At 41.5% G+C, this 21,863-nt stretch overlaps 1 protein-coding gene across 4 annotated transcripts in view; it reads right to left on the minus strand.

Annotated features, from left to right (window-relative positions):
• Window positions 1-608: 608 nt before the first annotated feature.
• The window catches only part of hus1 (HUS1 checkpoint clamp component), a 47,971-nt gene continuing 26,716 nt past the window's right edge, over window positions 609-21,863 (minus strand). For 3 of the 4 annotated variants that reach the window (XM_078236808.1, XM_078236816.1, XM_078236799.1), the window contains exons 5-8: window positions 16,764-16,838; window positions 12,899-12,998; window positions 12,357-12,488; window positions 615-2,249 (exon numbers count right to left, since the gene is read on the minus strand). In XM_078236808.1, the coding sequence (XP_078092934.1) occupies window positions 2,167-2,249; window positions 12,357-12,488; window positions 12,899-12,998; window positions 16,764-16,838 (390 nt within the window). In that variant the 3' untranslated portion in view covers window positions 615-2,166. Of the gene's footprint in view, window positions 2,250-12,356; window positions 12,489-12,898; window positions 12,999-16,763; window positions 16,839-21,863 lie in introns of all 4 variants that reach the window. The other variant, XM_078236790.1, reaches the window with a different exon arrangement.

The raw sequence follows: 21,863 nt of genomic DNA on the forward strand, positions 1-21,863 counted from the left end.
CAGAAGGAATGTTGGCAGTAACCAACAATGGCTGCCTGGCCTTATTCTCAAAAGTGGTCCAGTATCTTTGGTAGTGAAATCTATCAATGGAAGAGTCATTCGCAGACACCAGGTTTACATTCATCTACACTACGATTTAGAAACAGCAGAAGTCGTAGAAGGAAATGTTGCTGTGGCCAATTGACAGGAAATGGTTCCTGATGTTCAGGAGTATCCAGTGGGTTCTATTCCAGGAGAGGATGAGGGACATTCATGCACAGTTACTCAAACCTACTCCTGCACCCACAAGTCCAGCTCCACTAAAACACGCCTCACCTCTGTCTACTGAGTCACCAGTGGTACAAGCATGTGCAAGTGGCATCATTAGTGTGGGTTTTTGTGGGTTTAGTCTTACCACAAGGGCCTATGTAAATAGTTCCCTCAGTTGTGAGTCCATGCTGTACTGCATTTTGATATTTTTGTAAGTAGACATGATTGAATATCACAACTCATTTGACTACCAAATTGCCACAACCAAGAAAGAAAATAAATGTAGAGATCTAAAAATGATTTACAAATTCAATCTAATTGGTATTCCTTTGATGTGCTGTTGCTGGGACAAGTATAAAAACAATTCCTCAATATGTTTATTAACTTTACAAGAAGTGAACATTTATATCTGCCAATTTTAGGCATTTTATTGGTGATTAACTGAAGCATCAAGTAACATTACAATTATTTTTTTAAAATTTTGTATTTAATGGATTGAAATTATTTCCTGCTCTTCACAATTCCCGGCAAACTTGAGATAATACTTCTCAACCAGTGAAATGAAGGCACAGGAGGGATGGACAATTCTAGTCCTCCATTTGTAAAGATATGGAAGACTCAGAAAAAAATTTTGGCCAAGTTTTTTCCACAAGCTGGGGGCACTGTTGCCACAATTTCAATTGCTTACTATGTCTGTAACACTATTTTGAACAGATTTGCCAGTGTAATTGCAGTCAACTGACAAAATTACTAGAAGAGGTCAAAATTTGACATGTGTCATGATAACATAACTAGCAGTATTTCAAACCATAGGAGCATAAGTGTATTGACCAAGAATGCTGAGCCCATAGCCCAAAGTCAATGGATTGAAACCAGTCTCTGCTGCAGCAATGTTTTCCTCAGAGAATCAAATGTTGTAAGGAGGTTTTATTGAAGTGCTCAAAATAATGATGGGATCAGACTTAAGGCAGAAACTGTTCCATTTAGTGCAAATGTCAAGCACCAGAGGACATTGATTCATGGTGATTAACAAAGGTAACTTGCAGAAAAACATGCACATGCAGTGCTGAGGATTGGAAATGCATTGCCCGAAGGGGCACTGGAGGCATTTTCAGTTAAAGAGCATTGGATAATTATATGAAGAGAAAACAAAATGGAAGGTTCTGTGGGGAAAGGTCATGGGACTAGCTGGGTTATTTTTACAATGAGCTGGCATGGACATCATGGGTCAAATGGCCTCTTGCCCTCAAATCATTCTACAACTGAATGTATCATGTTCTTTTTCAAGTTTTTATTGAAAAAATAGAAACAGCTAAGGGTAAACATAATTATGACTGAACTCAATCTGGTAACTTCAATAAATAAACCAATTGTCAGCAATACAATGCGAGAAGGAAAGGTAAACAATGACATTAGTGGGCAATAAGATTTTCAGAAAATGTGCATAAATTACTGGAACTTTGTTTTTAACCTGTAAGAATATAAATGATTCCTTACATATGAAAGACAAAGAATATACAGCAAAGCAATAACTCCACAGAAGGCCTTTACAGATTTAAAACAAAGATACAATTTTTACATTTCGAAACCAGATATAATAATACATTAAAGAGATAACATGAAAAATGGAGTTTCATCTTCAGTATCTGTTGAAATCTGCAGCAAATCAGATAAATCTCAGGCAAGTGGAAAAAATATTAAAACCTTCTATTTGTATTGGTCTGAAATTAGACATCATTTATCCAGCAACAACTTTTCAAAGATCTAAACATTAAGTTGTTGCAATGGCACGTCCAAATGTTGACATTTCTAAATGCCTTGTTGCAGGGTGGGCTCCTGAGGCAGGATGCACATTCACTTCAAGCAAGATGATATTTCTGTGGGTGTCGATATTGTTAGATGTTCTTGTGAAGTTTCTCAAGCAAGAGCTGGTATAAAGTACTGGAGAGACACATCCTCATGTAGTAAAACAAAATGAACAACCTTTTTACTCACTATATCTGTGAAGAAAATGCAGAATTTTATTAAAGAGTAACTAACACTCAAATTGAACAAATTTTAAATGTACATACATAAAACAAACATTAGCTCATTCATTTTAAATAGTTGATCAATATGTCAATTAAAAACTAGTAAATTATATACAAGAATTATGCTTTTGCAAATGTAAGACAAGTGTATAATTTGCTTTGTTTTGTACTTATGATAGATCATCAGCAGTCGCGCAGTCCTCACAAACAGTCTGGTGACCTTTGCTAAACCAATTGGAGGTCATTGAGGCATCTCAATACAGCTGAGCATATGAAGAGGCCCAAGCACTGATCCTTGCAAGTAGCAAGTAGCGAGGAAGCTACTTAAGACAACAGCAAAATACTGTGGATGCTGGAAATATTAAATAACATCAAATGCTGGAAATACTCTGCAGGTCTGGCAGCATCTGAAGAGAGAACAAAGTTAATTGTTTCAGAGATAGTCCTAAACCTGAATTGTTAACTCTGTTTCTCTCTCCAGACCTGTTGAATATCTGAAGCATCTTTTTAAAAACAAATCCCTGCTACTTGCAGCCTGTCGATCTGAAGATGTCATATTTATTCTTACTGTTTTCAGACCGTTATCCAATCTTCAGTCTTTGCTTGTACATCACCTCCCTCACAATCTCATGAGTTCTAATTTGTGTACCAATCTCTGTGGCAGCTTATGAAAAGCTTTTTGAAAATCCTAATACATTACATCCGCTGGTTCCCTCGTATCCATCCTACTAATTTACATCCTCACAAAAATTCAAGCAAATTCGTCAAGTATGATTTGTCCAAATCTGATTTGACTCTGCTTAATCATGATGTTTTTAAAAGATGCCTCGTTACCAAATCCTGAATAATAGATTTTCTAACATTGAAATGAGGCTAACTGGCATAGTTTCTCACTTCAAGGTTTCTTAAACAGCAGGGCTATATTTGCTACCTTCCAATACCCTGGAACTGTCCTATAATGTAAGGAATTCTGAATTGGATTAAAACTAATGAATCACATTTCTGTCGCTATCTCTTTTAAAGCTCCAAGAGGTAGATCGTCAGGTCCAGGAGATTTGTCACCACTTGGTCCCATTAATTTCTCAAGTATTATTTTCCTAATTGCACGGATTTCCTTATGTTTTGCATCTGTGTAGGACTCATGGATTCCAATGGTCTGCGGAATATTTGAGTCTTCTACCCTGAAGACAATGTTTATTGTCTCTGTCGTTTCCTTATTTCTCATTATAATATGATGTGGAGGTGCTGGCGTTGGACTGGGGTAAGCACAGTAAGAAGTCTCACAACACCAGGTTAAAGTCCAACAGGTTTATTTGGTAGCACAAGCTTTCGGAGTCTCGCTCCTTCAGGTGAGTGAAGAGTTGTGTTCACAACAGGGCATACAAAGACACAGACTCAATTTACAAGATAATGATTGGAATGCGAGTCTTTATAGGTAGTCAAGTCTTTACAGGTACAGACAATGTGAGTGGAGAGAGGGTTAAGCACAGGTTAAAGAGGTGTGAATTGTCTCAAGCCAGGACACTTAGTGAGATTTTGCAAGCCCAGCCAAGTCGTGATAGTGTGACATGAACCCAAGATCCTGGCTGAGGCCGCCCTCATGTATGCAGAACTTGGCTATCAGTTTCTGCTCGGCGATTCTGCTTTGTCATGTGTCGTGAAGGCCGCCTTGGAGAACGCTTACCTGAAGATCAGAGGCTGAATGCCCGTGACTGCTGAAGTGTTCCCCGACAGAAAGAGAACATCCTGCCTGGTGATTGTCGAACGGTGTCCATTCATCCGTTGTTGTAGCGTCTGCATGGTCTCCCCAATGTACCATGCCTCGGGACATCCTTTCCAGCAGCGTATCAGGTGGACAACGTTGGCCGAGTTGCAAGAGTATGTACCATGTACCTGGTGAATGGTGTTCTCACGTGAGATGGTGGCATCTGTACGTCTTGCAGAGGTTGCTGTGGCAGGGTTGTGTGGTGTCGTGGTCACTGTTCTCCTGAAGGCTGGGTAGTTTGCTGCGGACAATGGTCTGTTTGAGGTTGTGTCGTTGTTTGAAGGCAAGAAGTGGGGATGTGGGGATGGCCTTGGCGAGATGTTCGTCTTGATGACATGTTGAAGGCTCCGGAGAAGGTGTCGTAGCTTCTCTGCTCCGGGGAAGTATTGGACGATGAGGGGTACTCTGTCCGCTGTGTCCCATATTTGTCTTGTGGAGGTCAGTGCGGATTTTCGCTGTGGCGCATCAGAACTGTCGATCGATGACTCGAGGGCCATATCCTGTTCTTATGAGGGCGTCTTTCAGCGTCTGTTGCAATCCTCCTCATCTGCACTGATCCTGTGTATACGGAGGGCTTGTCCATAGGGGATGGCTTCTTTAACGTGTTTAGGGTGGAAGCTGGAGAAGTGGAACATTGTGAGGTTATCCGTGGGCTTGCGGTACAGTGAAGTGCTGAGGCGACCGTCCTTGATGGAGATGTGTGTGTCCAAGAGTAACCGATTCCGGAGAGTAGTCCATGGTGAGTCTGATGGTGGGATGGAACTTGATGTCATCATGTAGTTGTTTCAGTGATTGTTCGCCACGAGTCCAAATGAAGAAAATGTCACCGATGTATCTAGTGTATCGTGTCGGTTGAAGGTCCTATGCGGTGAAGAGGTCTTGTTCGAACCTGTGCATGAAGATGTTGGCATATCGAGGTGTGAATTTTGTCCCCATGGCTGTTCCGTGTGTCTGGAAGAAGAACTGGTTATTGAAGGTGAAGACGTTGAGGTCCAGGATGACGCGGATGAGTTGTAGAATTGCATCTGGAGATTGGCAGTTGTCGGCGTTGAGTACTGAGGCCGTTGCAGCAATGCCATCGTCGTGGGGGATGCTGGTGTAGAATGCTGAGACATCCATTGTGACGAGGAGTGCTCCTGGTTCAACTGTTCCATGTGCGCTGAGTTTCTGTAGGAAGTCCATAGTGTCGCGGCAGAAGCTGGGGATTCTTTGTACAATGGATTTCAGGGTACCCTCGACGTAGCCGGAGAGGTTCTCACACAGGATCCCATTGCCGGATACAATGGAACGGCCGGGTGTGTTGGCCTTGTGTATCTTCGGGAGGCAGTAGAGATCACCAATGCAGGGGGTATGTGGGATGAGAGCACAGAGGGTGCTCTGAAAGTTATGTTATAATAAGTTAAATTATAATAATAGTGGGTAACCAGCGAAATTGCGGGTCTAATCAAAAAGAGGCATACATGAGGTCCAGGCAGCTAAAAACAGATGGAGCACTGGAGGAATACAGAGTAAGTAGAAAAGAATTCAAACAGGGAGTTAGAAGGGCAAAAAGGGGTCACGAAATGTCCTTGGCAGACAGGATTAAGGAGAATCCTAAGGCATTTTATACATACGTTAGGAACAAGAGGGTTGTTAGGGAAAGAATCGGACCTCTCAGGGACAAAGGAGGGGAATTATGCTTAGAACCAAAGGAAGTAGGTGAGATCCTAAACGAATACTTTGCATCAGTATTCACAAAGGAGAGGGACACGTTGACTGGTAGTGTCTCAGAGAGATGTGTTGACCTGTTACAAAAAATCTCAATTACAAGGGAGGAAGTGTCAGGTTTTTTAGGAAACATTAAGACAGACAAATCCCCAGGGCCGGATGGCATCTATCCTAGACTCCTCAGGGAGGCAAGAGATGAAATTGCTGGGCCTCTAACAGAAATCTTTGTCTCTTCGCTAGACACAGATGAGGTCCCAGAGGATTGGAGGATAGCAAATGTGGTCCCGTTATTTAAGAAGGGTAGCAAGGATAACCCGGGTAATTATAGGCCGGTGAGCTTGATGTCCGTGGTAGGGAAATTGTTGGAGAAGATTCTTAGAGATAGGATATATGCGCATTTAGAACTGAATAATCTCATTAGCGATAGACAGCATGGTTTTGTACGAGGGAGGTCATGCCTCACAAATTTGGTTGAGTTTTTTGAGAAGGTGACAAAAACGACTGACGAGGGAAGGGCCATGGATGTCAGCTATATGGATTTTAGTAAAGCGCTGGACAAGGTCCCTCATGGCAGGCTGGTGCAAAAGGTTAAATCTCACAGGATAAAAGGTGAGCTAGCTAGATGGGGTGGAGAACTGGCTTAGCCATAGAAGACAGAGGGTAGCAGTGGAGGGGTCTTTTTCCGGTTGGAGGTCTGTGACTAGTGGAGTATCGCAGGGCTCTGTACTGGGACCTCTGCTGTTTGTGATATATATATATATATATATATATATATATATATAAATGATTTGGAGGAAGATGTAGCTGGTGTAATCAGTAAGTTTGCGGACGACACAAAGATTGCTGGAGTTGCGGATAGTGATGAACATTGTCAGAGAATACAGCAGGATATAGATAGGCTGGAACATTGGGCGGAGAAATGGCAGATGGAATTTAATCCAGATAAATGCAAAGTGATGAATTTCGGTAGATCTAATGTAAGGGGGAGCTTTACAATAAATGGCAGAACCATCAGGAGTATAGACACACAGAGGGACCTGGGTGTACAAGTCCACAGATCCTTAAAGGTGGCAGCACAGGTGGAGAGGGTGGTGAAGGCGGCATATGGCATGCTTGCCTTTATTGGATGGGGCATAGAAGATAAAAGTTGGCATATGATGTTGTGGCTGTATAGAACGTTGGTTAGACCACATTTGGAATACTGCGTCCAGTTCTGGTTGCCACACTACCAGAAGGACGTGGAGGCTTTGGAGAGAGTACAGAAAAGGTTTACCAGGATGTTGCCTGGTATGGAGGGTCTTAGCTATGAGGAGAGATTGGGTAAACTGGGGATGTTCTCCCTGGAAAGACGGAGGATGAGGGGTGACCTGATAGAGGTATATAAAATTATGAAGGGCATAGATAGGGCGAACAGTGGGAAGCTTTCTCCCAGGTCGGAGGTGACGAATACAAGGGGTCACAGGTTAAAGGTGAGGGGGGCAAGGTTCAACACAGATGTTAGGGGAACGTATTTTACACAGAGGGTGGTGGGGGCCTGGAATGCACTGCCAAGCAAGGTGATTGAGGCAGACACGCTGGGATCGTTTAAGACTTATCTAGATAGCCACATGAACGGACTGGGAATAGAGGGATACAAACGAATGGTCTAGTTGGGCACATGAGCGGCGCAGGCTTGGAGGGCCGAAGGGCCTGTTCCTGTGCTGTATTGTTCTTTGTTCTAATAAGGTTCATACCTTTCTCTCCTTAATTTACCTCATCTGAGGTACAATAATTACTTCATCTATCAAAAGGTTGAAGAAAATGAATTACCCTCATATCTACAAAATTAGTGTCTCAGGATAATACAAAAATCTAAATAAAATACCTTGTGCATAAATAAATGGACTACAGCTTGATTTATGAAAGCAAACATCAATAACATTTTTAATTAAAACTTCTGAGAAGTTGAGTGCTCCACATTTACAGCAGAGTAATTAGCTCCCTGCTTTGGCTGAACTCTTGTAAAGATCATGTCAGGTACTGACATTGTCCCATTTGCAGATCAATGTGATCAAAATGCCAACGGCCAAGCTGAAGATTTCATTGCAGTTTTGTGGGAATGAAGTCTGATGAGCAGAACAGTCCAATAGTGGCACATTTACAATTTACAAAATATTGGCATATTTTCCATGGAGTTGTTAAATTAGTCAGATAATTGCTTTGAAGGGAAATGGTTATTTTTTAAATTGCTGGCAGTGCCTCAAGATTTTTCTGGCTTGACTGGGTGACTGATTCAAACTGCGTCATCTCCCAGCCCAGAGCTGTTCCCAGGTGGTCTTCCTCACACAGCCAACCCCAATCTCTCCTTAAATATAATCTTTGCCTTTCATCTACAATTCCATTGTCCTCAGCATTTCTTTGAACTTCAACTTTTCTGAAACGTAAAACATTTAATGTTTTCCTCTGGCCCTCATTTTTGGGTCAAATAAAATTTAGTAACCTTCCATTGTTTAGATATCTTAGAATCTTAGAATCCCTACAGCACAGAAAGAGGCCATTCGGCCCATCGAGTCTGCACTGACCACAATCCCCACCCAGGCCCTACACCCATATCCCTACATCCCTACATATTTACCCACTAATCCCTCTAACCTACGCATCCCAGGACTCTAAGGGCAATTTTTAGCTTGGCCAATCAACCTAACCCGCACATCTTTGGACTGTAGGAGGAAACCGGAGCACCCGGAGGAAACCCACGCAGCCACAAGGAGAATGTGCAAACTCCACACAGACAGTGACCCAAGCCGGGAATCGAACCCAGGTCCCTGGAGCCGTGAAGCAGCAATGCTAACCACTGTGCTACCGTGCCACCCTAAATGATATGAAACCTTTGGAAACCTTTATTTGCTTTCCGTTGAAATTTAACAGCTGAAAACAATAAATCCCTAATTATCGCTTAATGCAAATTTCTAAACCACGCCAATTTACAAATAAGCCACTTGGCCAATGCATGCAAAGAGCACCTTTAGTCCTATTCCCTCAACGTTTAGACAAAAAGTCTCTATTAATCTTTATTAAATCATTTATACAGAGGCACATAACTTTATTTACAGAATTACCAATTTCCCCCCGCAAAATATATTAAAAAAACATCCATTCCCACACCTGTCTACTTTTCCAGATCTCAATTCGGTCAACCCTCATCATCCTCTGTTAGAATGTAAACAACCTTAGCCTATAGATCATTCCCCTACAATTTCAAAGCCCTGTGTCTGGAAAACCTATGATATGGAGATGCCGGCGTTGGACTGGGGTAAACACAGTAAGAGTTTTAACAACACCAGGTTAAAGTCCAACAGGTTTATTTGGTAGCAAATGCCATTAGCTTTCGGAGCGCTGCTCCTTCGTCAGATATATCCACTCCATCTGACGAAGGAGCAGCGCTCCGAAAGCAAATGGCATTTGCTACCAAATAAACCTGTTGGACTTTAACCTGGTGTTGTTAAAACTCTTACTCTGGAAAACCTATCCAGAAAACCCAAGAAACTAATATTTTTCTGCTGGGAGTATTTTTGCCATATTTTTAAAAAACTGTCAGGGTATGAGTGTGAAAATTAAGTAAGAAGTCTCACAACACCAGGTTAAAGTCCAACAGTGAAAATTAAAGCAAGGACCGAGTGCCGTGTGAATGTAAACTGAGTTTGATATGTTAATGAGCCCAGTAGGACTTCAAAAGGACGTTTACCAAAGCTAATTTAGTAAGAATCGTTCCAGAACAGGAGTAGATTTTAATGGATCGTTGTGATTCAAAGGATAAGATATGCAAGGTGTGAAAGAAAGGTGTCATATGTAAAGTCTGGATAAGGTGAGTTTACTTTTCTTTTAAACTCTAAAAGCTAAAGTAAAGGGAAGAAGTTAATTAATTCTGGGAGAGAGCAGTTCTAAAGAAACTGGGGCAGATCAAAGGGAAAGAACATGTTTAAGGAGATACTGAAACCTATGAAGGAAGCTCTCTTACATCTCAGCAGACAGCAGAAATCACTGGTCAAACTCACAGCAAGTAGTGTGAGCGAAGCCAGATCTGAAAAGCCAACTGCTGGTTAACCTCAAGAGCATCCCAAGAAATAATTAAAAATGTGTGGTAAAAGTCAGTGGATTTTTATAGATCTTAAAATCTCTAAGGTGTTGCTTAACAGTTGGGGAAGACTAACTCTGAAGGTAGCTAAATTAAGACTGTTTGGAACTGTTTTAAAGTATTGATATCATGTGAAGTCATTACCTTAAGTGTATTTCTACGTTACCTTGTGTTTTCATATTTCTTAATAAATATTTACTTTACAAAATCATCAGAAGTAATTAGGGACATCATTTCTGGATTTCAAAACCTTGCGTTATACTCTACAAATTGCAAACATAAATGTGAGGGCCACTGTTTCAAGTTTTCCTTCTGGGATTTGAACAGCTCAGCATTTACCATCTTTAACACCCAACAACATTCTTGTAAATCTCCTCTGTACACAGCAATTATGTTCTTCCCGTAATGTGGTGACCAGAACTGTACGCATAATCTTAGCTTTGATTTAACCAGCATTTCATACAGTTCCAAGGTTACATCCTACTTTTGTATTCAATACCTCGTCCAATAAAAGAAAGCATTCCATATGCTTTCTTTACCACATTATCCACCTGTCCTACCACCTCCAGGGACCTGTGGATATGCACGTCAAGGTCTCTCACTTCCTTTACCCCTCTCAATAACCTCCTGTTTACTGTGTATTCCTTCACTTTGTTTACTCTACCCAAATACAATATTACAATTTTATGAACATGCTCAATGGACCCCAGGGCCAAACAAGGATGTGGTCCTTTACTGTGCAAAGGATGAAGAATGATCTGATGTGACAACTGATCGTACACAAATTACAGATAGCAGCCATGTTCAATTTCATTTCAAAGGAATAGAAGAATGACAAAATGTTGATTGGGTGAGATGAAATACGGAGAGTATCAGGAGACTCATGGAGCAGGAAGATTAAACATAGAAACATAGAAAAACTACAGCACAAACAGGCCCTTCGGCCCACAAGTTGTGCCGAACACATCCCTACCTTCTAGACCTACCTATAACCCTCCATCCTATTAAGCTCCATGTACTCATCCAGGAGTCTCTTAAAAGTCCCTATTGAGTTCGCCTCCACCACCCCTGACGGCAGCCGATTCCACTCGCCCACCACCCTCTGTGTGAAAAACTTACCCCGAACATCTCCCCTGTACCTACCCCCCCCAGCACCTTAAGCCTGTGTCCTCTCGTAGCAGCCATTTCCACCCTGGGAAAAAGCCTCTGAGAGTCCACCCGATCTATGCCTCTCAACATCTTATACACCTCTATTAGGTCTCCTCTCATCCTTCGTCTCTCCAAGGAGAAAAGACCGAGCTCCCTCAGCCTATTCTCATAAGGCATGCCACTCAATCCAGGCAACATCCTTGTAAATCTCCTCTGCACCCTTTCAATCTTTTCCACATCCTTCCTATAGTGAGGCGACCAGAACTGAGCACAGTACTCCAAGTGGGGTCTGACGAGGGTCTTATATAGCTGCATCATTATCCCCGGACTCAAACTCAATCCCTTGATTGATAAAGGCCAGCACACCATACACCTTCTTAACCACCTCCTCCACCTGCGGGGCCGATTTCAGAGTCCTATGGACCCGGACCCCAAGGTCCTTCTGATCCTCTACCGTACTAAGAGTCTTTCCCTTTATATTGTACTCCTTCATCCCATTTGTCCTACCAAAATGGACCACGATGCATTTATCTGGGTTGAAGTCCATCTGCCACTTGTCCGCCCAGTCTTGCATCCTATCTATGTCCCTCTGTAACTTCTGACATCCCTCCAGACTATCCACAACCCCACCAACCTTCGTGTCGTCGGCAAACTTACCAACCCATCCCTCCGCTTCCTCATCCAGGTCATTTATGAAAATGACAAACAGCAAGGGTCCCAGAACAGATCCCTGGGGCACACCACTGGTGACCGACCTCCATTTAGAAAAAGACCCATCTATACACACTCTCTGCCTCCTTTGGGCAAACCAGTTCTGGATCCACCGGTCAGCAGCCCCTTGGATCCCATGCCCTCTCACTTTTTCTAGAAGCCTTGCATGGGGGACCTTATCGAACGCCTTGCTAAAATTCATATAAACCACATCTACCGCCTTCCCTTCGTCAATGTGTTTAGTGACATTTTCGAAGAACTCCACCAGGCTCGTAAGACACGATCTGCCCTTGACAAAGCCATGCTGAGTATTCTTGAGCATACTAAACCTCTCTAAACGCTCATATATCCTGTCCCTCAGGATCTTCTCCATCAGTTTACCAACCACTGAGGTTAGACTCATCGGTCGGTAATTACCTGGGCTATCCCTATTCCCCTTCTTGAAAATAGGAACCACATCCGCAATCCTCCTATCCTCCGGCACCTCTCCCGTCTCCATCGACGACGCAAAGATCATCGCCAGAGGCTAAAGGTAGACTGAATGGCCTGTTTCTGTGCTGTAAATTCCATCCAAAATCCAACATTGTTAGTTAAAATGGAGAAAATGTAGAGAAAAATAATCTTAACTCACTACATATGGCTTTGCTTGGATTGACCTGCTGACCGGCAAGAAACTGAAGAAGTTTCTTTATGTCTATTCTTGCTTCAGCCATGTTCGCTGGATCTTTTATTTGGAAAGAATCTGGTTGCGTACCTTCGTCAACTGTTAGAAATAATATTTAACACATTCTCAGTTAGATAAGGTTGATGCTGAAACGTAACTTTAAAATTTATAGGGGAATTAGAAAAAGGAATTGCTTCATGTTCAGGTCTTCTTGATGTGTCGGGGGGGGGGGGGAATGTTGGTTTCAAGAAAGAAAGGACTGAAGCAGATGAGGAATTAGATACCATTTTTCCAATAGTACACCAACTACACTGGATGTTTATTCCACCGAACTGCAAGTTTATTTCCCAATTTAGAAAATCACAATACATGCTGAATGATAGTTTTCTCTTTTAAATGTTCTGCAAACCTTTTAAATTTTACTGAGGCATCTGGCAATTTAAGAAACTTAAAGCTTTTGCAGATTTTTTCCCCCATATTTGCACAAATATTTTTACACAATTACTCACCCCAAGGGGGATTCCCAAGTTCTTTAAAATGTGTTGTCACTGACACCAAATCAGTATCAATTTTCAAATTCATTTCTCCATTCTGATTGGCTTCAATCACCTGAAATGCAAAATTATCAAGTCTTTCACTTAAATTTATCATGATGCCAATACTGAAAACACTCCAATTTACTCAACACATACTTCTCCGGAGTCCTGTAACAGAATTCATGTGATAGTTGAGAGCCAAAGGCTGAATTTATGCAGGCAATCATTAGAAGAGCTGTTCCATCTGGATTGTTGGGATTTTCCACCTCTCAGTACAACATTCTGTCTCCACTGCTGGATCCCTGCCCTTTCCTTTCATGAATCCAAATCCATAAAAGAATAGTCCTTCTAAACCACAAGGTATTCAACATTTATTCACCCACCGCAGGAAAGCATGCCAAATTGAGTCACAAGATATATGTGTACAAATATAAAATGAGTCACTTGAACTTGGTGGGCCAATAATCTGTAATTTCTGAACTCCAACTTTACTATTTGCCTCCAAATGGAGTAGAGCGCGAATTCCAACCAAAACAATGACAGTAGCCTTGATAAATGGAATTTCAAACAAGGTGAAAAATTCTCATTCCCCTCTATTAAGATAAATGAACCAAAATAATTCTTACGGTAAACACCTGGAATGGAAATTTGAAAATATTCTTCAAATTTGGTAAGTGCATTTATGTCATTAACAAAGTTTGGCACAGATTGACATAGTTGTTATTTTAGACAATTGTGCCATGTGCAAGTTACATAAAATCAATATACTAATATTGACCAATTGCCAGCGGCACAAGTGGTTAGGCGGACCCTACCAACACAGCTTCATACCAACACATTTCATGGTAATTAACTTAAAATGTATAAAAACAAGCCAGTATAAACCTTGGATATGGTACACATCCTATGTAAAAATTTATAAACATGCAAATTAGGAGTAGGCCACTTGGTCCCCCTGAGCCCTCTCTGCCTCAAGATGATACAGGCCAATTTAACTGTAACCACTTGCTTACCCAAATAGCCTTTCAACCCCTTGCTTTTCAAGAATTTATCTATTTTTGCCTTAAAAATATTCAAAGACTGCTTCCACTGGCTTTTGAGGAAAGGGAGTTCCAAAGACACGCACTATCATGAGAAAAACTTAGTCTTAAATGGGCTATCCCTTATTTTTAAAATGGTGACTGCTAGTTCTAGATTTTCCCCAGGAGGAAACATGTCCTCCACATCGACAGTGTCAAGACCTTTCAGGATCATAAAAGTTAAAATCAAGTTACCTCTTACTCATCTGAACTCCAGTCGATATAAACTTAGCCCAACCAACCTTTCCTCATAAGACAAACCCATTCATCCCCTGGTATTAGTCTGGTAAATCTCTGAACTGCTTCTAATGCATGAATATCCTTCCTAAAGCACTGATCCCTGTGGCACATCACCCGTTACATCCCACCAACCACAAAAAGACCCATTTACTCCTACTCTCTGCTTCCTGTTAGCTAGCCTAAACTTCTATCCATGCCAATATGTTATTTCCCACACCATGAGCCATCTTCCGCAATAACATTTGACGTGGCACTTTAATAAATGTCTTTTAAGTACAGTACACCACTGGTTTCCATTCATCCATAGCACATGACTTCTTCAAAGATCCCCAATAAATTGTTTTAAACATGTTTTCCCTTTCACAAAACCATGTTGATTCTGCCCGACTGCTTTGCCTTTATCCAAGTATCCTTCCATGACACATTTAATCGCAACTCCGAAAATTTTCTCTCTGCCAGACATTAAGCTAATTGGCCTGCAGTTTCCTGCTTTTTGCCTCCCTCCTTTTTTGAAGAAAGGAGTTACATTTGCTATTTTCCAATCTGCTGCAATCATCCCAAATTTTAGAAAATTAAAACCATGCCATCAACAATCTCACTAGCCACTTCTGTTAAGACCCTAGGGTAAAGTTCATCAGGACACAGGGATTTGTCAGCTTGCAGTTCCAACAATTTGCTTCATACCATTTCCCGGGTGCCTGTATTTTCCTGAGTTCCTCCTTCCCTTCCAATACTTGTATCCTCCATAGTGAAGACCGATGCAAAATACCTATTCAATTTGTCTGTCATCTCCTTATTTTCCTTTATTAATTCCCCAGACTCTTTTTTGGTAAGACCACCAGTCACCTTGTTAAATCTTTTCTTTTGAAAATATCTATAAAAACTCTTACTATCTGACTTCGTATTTCTAGCTAGATTTCTCTCGTACTCCAATTTTTCCCTCCTGATTCTTTCAATCTTTCTTTGCTGCTCTTTATATTCTGCCCAACCTTCTGATCTGCCACCCAGCCTTGTGCAATTATATGTTTTTTCTTGAAATTTGATACTATTTTTAACTTTTTTAGTTAACAATCCATGGTGGATCTGCCCTTTCAATTTTTTCTTTCTTGCCGATTCCGGAGATGAGAAGTTTTACTAGGATGCTACCGGGACTTGATGGTTTGAGTTATAAGGAGAGGCTGGATAGACTGGGACTTTTTTCTCTGGAGTGTAGAAGGCTGAGATGATCTTATAGAGGTCTATAAAATAATGAGGGGCATAGATCAGTCAGATAGTCAATATCTTTTCCCAAAGGTAGGGGAGTCAAAAACTAGAGGGCATAGGTTTAAGGTGAAAGAGGAGAGATACAAAAGTGTCCAGAGGGGCAATTTTTTCACAGGGGGTGGTGAATGTCTGGAACAAGCTGCCAGAGGTATAGTAGAGACGGGTGCAATTTTGTCTTTTAAAAAGCATTTAGACAGTTACATGGGTATAGAGGGATATGGGCCAAATACGGGCAATTGGGACTAGTTTAGGGGTTTAAAAAAAAGGGCGGCATGGACAAGTTGGGCCGAATGGCCTGTTTCCATGCTGTAAACCTCTATGACTCTAAGTTTGTCATATGAGGAAATGCTTCAGCAGATTGGGGCTATACTCATTGGAATTTAGAAGAATGAGAGGTAATATCATCCAAATTGTGGGGGGGGGGGGCGCGGTTTGACAGGAAAGAAGCCGAGACAATGTTTCCTTTCATAGGGGAAATCTAGAACAAGGCAGCACAGGTTGAAAATGAGGGTTTCCCATTTAAAGTGTATTTATCAGTGTCACAAAATAGGCTTACATTAACAGTGCAATGATTTAAGGTGGAAATGGGGAGAACTTCCTCAGTGTGATTAGTGTTTAGGTGGAGTCTGGTTCATTGAACTATATTCAAGGCTGAGTTGGACAAATTTTTGATTCAAATTGTGCGTGTGAGTGGGTGTGTGCATTGGGGGGGCGGATGGTGGGTGCAGGGGCAGCCAAAAAAGTATTGATAAGGCCACAATCAGATCAGCCATGATCTCACTGATGGTGGAACAGGGGCAGGTTCAAAGGGCTGAAATGGCTGGTGTTTGATGCTATTTCTTATGTTCTTAAAAAGGAATAGTTGGCATGAATTAATGGAGCCTGCTCCACCGTGCAGCGAGCCATTTGCATAACATCACATCTCTTTTCCACCTTATCTCCACATTCCTTGATCCCATAGCGCACAAAATCTATCAATCTCAGTGTTAATAAGCTCATTGACTGGCCAGCCACAGCCCTCTGGGTTTGAAAATTCCAAGGATTTACTAACCTCAGTGAAGAAATTTTGTCTAATTTCAGTTCTAAATGTATGACCCCATACCCCTTGCTCGTTGTGTTTACTTACACTAAAATGAAATACTTCAATAATGTTATTTAATTAAGATGGAAATTAAGATGGCACTGGGTTCAACAAATGGAAACGAAACAAATATAATGGAAATGTAACCAATGCAGCATTTAAGATTCAAACTTACAACATGGTTAGCAAGATTCTTCATTCTTTCCACAACACTCTTCATGATCTTCAGTACCGGTAAATAAATACTGACCTTAAAAATTAATGACAAGTATGTTTACAAACATAGAAAGTTCAAATCATAGATGAATTAATCTAGAAAAATATCCCACCATACACACTAAATACTAAAAACCTGAAAACTATGAAGCACGAGATACAATTTTTAGAAACAACTGAGCTTCTGTGACCAGTCAACATTATGTACTCTACCTTGATGCTGCAAAAATAAGCTTCATTTCCAGTAGGTTTGATACACTGAAAGCACCCTAGCCTTAAGAGCCATTACTTCAAAAGATTTCTGGAAAAACAACGTATCTTAGTGTGAGCCAGAGGACCTGCTGTTTTTGCAATAGTGGTGTACATGCTGCCAAGAATAACAGTAGAGTCAATGATTTACAGATACAGAATAAAGTCCATCTTATGAAATTGTATTTTGGGATTTGCAGGAATTCAAATTTGCAACTGGAATTGTCATATTCTTACTCTGTTAAGACCATGGCTGAGATAGCTTATACATAGTTAAGTTCTACCCCCTCAACAATTTTGAAGATGATAAAACACTTAAATAACATGCAAGGTGGACAGAAAGACAAATGCAGCTGTGCGGCAGTACAGGAATCCCAGGCTTTCGCACAACAGGTGCTGTGCAGTACTCTGCAGAACAAGATGGGTTTTCTCATCTGGGGATGTTCTGATCAGACATGATAATGGGAAACTTGAGATTTAACAGAACTGAGAAATGGGTCTGCATGGATCACAAAAGAATTCCTGGTGCTTCCAGCATTGACGGAAAGGGTATGAACCTTACGGTACATGCCAAGGGCAGAGAGGGGAGTCTATTTGCACTTCGAGAGATTGCTGTAAACATTCCCTTGCTGGCCACCATGCTAATAAACGGTGAGCAATTTCAACACTGCCACTCCAACTGAATTGCCTCTATTGTTCATCCTGCCTGAGCTTTGAATTTGTTTCTTTCTCCAGTTTCTCTCCTCATGTCCTCACGGAGCTCATATTTTCCATGAAAGCTCTTCTGCTCTCTTGATTCTACTAAACTATTGACCCACACTTTCCCTTCTTGGCTCCCATATACTTAAAAAAAAAGTTTCTCTTTCTGTGGCACTCCATTTTAAAATTCTCATTCTTGTTTTCAGACCCCTCTATGGCTTCACTCCTCCTCATCTCTGTTATCTCTTCCAACCCCACAACACTCAGATAACTGCACTCCCCAAATTCTGGCCTTATGAGCATCCCTTATTTTAATGGCTCCACCATTATTGGCCATTTCAGTTGTCTTGTCTTTCTGCAATCCCTTCCCCGAATCTCTCTGCCTTTCAATTGTCTTTTAATATGCTCCTTAAAACCCATCTTTTTCACTAAGCTTTTAATCAACTGCCTGTACACCTCACGTGGCTCAGTGTCATAACTTTATAATGTTCCTGTGAAGCATTTCAAGATATATTATGTCAAGGTGCTATATAAATACAAGCTGTATATATTATGAGCAGAAGCCCTCCTGAATGCTCCTTACAAAATCTGCCCCATCCACGCCCGTAGCACTAGGTGAGTCCCAGTCAATGTTGGGAAAGTTAAAATCTCCCACCACAACAACCCTGTTACTTGAATGAGTACTTTGCATCAATATTCACCAAAGAGAAGGACTTGGTGGATGATGAGTCTGGGAAAGGGTATGTAGATAGTTTGAGTCATGTTGAGATCAAAAAGGTGGTGGTATTGGGATTCTTGAGAAAGATTAAGGTAGACAAGTCCGCAGGACCTGATGGGATATACCCCAGAATTCTGAGAGGGACGAGGGAGGAAATTGCTTGGGCCTTGAGAGAAATCTTTGTATCCTCACTGACTACAGGGGAGGTCCCAGAGGATTGGAGAATAGCCAATGTTGTTCCTTTGTTTAAGAAGGGTAGCAAGAATAATCCAGGTAATTACAGGCCGGTGAGCCTTACGTCAGTGATGGGGAAATTATTGGAGAGGATTCTTCGAGACAGGATTTACTCCCACTTGGAAATCAGTGGATGTATTAGCGAGGGGCAACATGGTTTTGTGATGGGGAGGTCGTGTCTCACTAACTTGATCGAGTTTTTCGAGGAAGTGACGAAGATGATTGGTGAGGGTAGGGCAGTGGATGTTGTCTACATGGACTTCAATAAGATCTTTGACAAGGTCACTCATGGCAGACTGGTGCAAACAATGAAGTCACATGGGATCAGAGGTGAGCTGGCAAGTGGATACAGAACTTGCTTGGTCATAGGAGACAGAGGGTAGCAGTGGAAGGGTGTGTTTCTGAATGGAGGACTGTGACAAGTGGCATTCCGCAGGGATCAGTGCTGGGACCTTTGCTGTTTGTAATAGATATATACACACGATTTGGAGGAAAATGTAACTGGTTTGATTATTAACTTTGCAGACGACACAAAGGTTGGTGGATTTGCAGACAGCGATGAGGACCAGAGGATACAGCATGATATAGATCAGTTGGAGACTTGTGCAGAGAAATGGCAGATGGAGTTTAATCCGGACAAATGTGAGTAATGCATTTTGGAAGGTCTAATACAGATAGGAAATATACAGTAAATGGCAGAACCCTCAAGAGTATTGATAGGCAGAGGGAGCTGGGTGTACAAGTACACAGGTCACTGAAAGTGGCAACGCAGGTGGAGAAAGTAGTCAAGAAGGCATACGGCAAGTTTGCCTTCATCGGCCGGAGCATTGAGTTTAAAATTTGGCAAGTCATGTTGCAGCTTTATAGAACCTCAGGCCGCACTTGGAATATAGTGTTCAATTCTGGTCGCCACACTACCAGAAGGATGTGGAGGCTTTGGAGAGGGTACAGAAAAGATTTACCAGGATGTTGCCTCACATGGAGGGCATTAGCTATGAGGAGAGGTTGGAGAAACTTGGTTTGTTCTCACTGGAACGATGGAGGTTGAGGGGCGACCTGATAGAAGTCTACAAGATTATGAGGGGCATGGACAGAGTAGATAATCAGAAGCTTTTTCGCAGGTTGGAAGGATCAATTACTCGGAGGCATAAGTTTAAGGTGCGAGGGGCAAGGTTTAGAGGAGATGTAAGAGACAAGTTTTTTTTACACAGAGGCGATGGATGCCTGGAACTCGCTGCTGGGGGAGGTAGTGGAAGCAGATACGATAGTGACTTTTAAGGACATCTTGACAAATATGTGAATAGGATGGGAATAGAAGGATATGGTTGCCGGAAGAGTAGGGGGCTTTAGTTCAGTCAGGCTGCATGGTCGGTGCAGGCTTGGAGGGCCGAAGGGCCTGTTCCTGTGCTGTAATTTTCTTTGTTTAAAATAATTTCTGGGGTCAGTGCAATTTTGCCTCTCTGGATCTGAAGATATATCCCAATGGTCTCTGATAACTCATCTTCCTTTAGCTGAACTATCTTACCTCAAATTCAGCAAAATATTACTGGCCTCACCTTCAATCATGACAAACATTGATATCCACTGTGATATCCTTCTCGTTTGTGTAGTGAAGTAATTATTCAATGCATCTGCCAGTTTTTGACCATCATTGATAAGTTAAAAAACCTCTCCTTTCAAAGATTCCACTTTCCTTTTAACTGACCTACTTGTAAAATACTTCCGGAATCCTTTTGATGCTTTTTATTTTCCTCATCCTACACTTAACCTCTATTTTCTCCTTTAGTCAGACAGTGGTGAATAGCCAACATGGAGACTGTACCTTTTATCGTCCAACCTTAGAGTGTTGTCATAATGCAGCTTCTTAAAGGTTCATGTCATTGTCTGCATTGCAATGCACATGAGATGAAAACACAATCATTCCCCTCTTGTGCCCTTGTATTGAGGAACTTGTAAATAAACTAAAACTCTAGCAGCTATACGAAAGGCCTTCATAGCACTAGGTAAAGTATCATTTGTTATGTAAATGAAATAAATTAAGTTCATTTCCATGTGAACAAAACAATACAAAAATAAAACTTTTAAAAGTTCATTCATAGCATGTGATGTCACTAGCTGGACCAGCATTTATTGGCCATCCCTAATTGCCCTTTCAGAAGGCTTTAAAGAGGCAACCAGATTGTTGTGGGTCTGGAGTCACATGTCAGCCAGATCTGGCAAGGACGGTAGATTTCCATCCCTAAAAATCATGAGTGAACCAGGTGGGTTTTTACAACAGTCGACAATGGTTTCATGGTCATCATCAGACTTTTAATTCCAGATTTTATTGGATTTAGAAATCTCCACTGCACCCTTTTCAGTGCTATCACATCCCCCCTATAATGTGGATTCCAGAATTGCACACAATACCCTAACTATGGCCTAACCAATGTTTAATACAGTTCCAGCATAACCTCGCTGCTCTTAAACTCCAGGCCTCAACTAATAAAGGCAAGTATACCATATGCTTTCTTAACCACTTTATCCATCTCTCCTGCTAACTTAAGGAACTGGCGCACCTCTTTCTGATTGGACTTTCTGCAAGTCATGGCCTCTGCACCCAAAAATGGGGGTGAATAAATTTTGCACCCATTTTCTTCTGCAGGACTATTTCTGGCATCCCTGTAGACATTCTGCATTAGGTGATTCTCACAAGCATATTAAAACTGCCAGTACCGTAAGGTTCATCCTTAGTTCAGCAGTTCAGGACCCATCATCTTAGAATTGTTGTGAAACTATACAATGGTGGCATCACTTTGTATTTCAATATATCACAATTTAAGAATCAGACTATCCTACTAACAAAAGTTAACAGATAACCTTAATACAACATCAAATCACTTCAGGTCGGCAGCAGTATTCTGCTGCTACTCTGAGTAACTATTCCCATACACAATCACAATGGATGAAGAATTCTATTGTGTGCCGTTCTGGTCACCACACTAGAATGACATGGAAGCTATTGAGAGAGTGCAAAGAAGGTTCACCAGGATGCTGCCTGGTCTCAAGAGGTTTGGCTACGAGGAGAGGTTGAATAAATTAGAATTGTTTTCACTGGAAAGAGGGGAGACCTGATAGAGGTTTACAAAATTATGAGAGGCATAGACAGGGTGGATAATC

This window comes from Mustelus asterias, chromosome 2 (genome assembly GCF_964213995.1).
Source record: "Mustelus asterias chromosome 2, sMusAst1.hap1.1, whole genome shotgun sequence".
Lineage (NCBI taxonomy): Eukaryota > Metazoa > Chordata > Chondrichthyes > Carcharhiniformes > Triakidae > Mustelus > Mustelus asterias.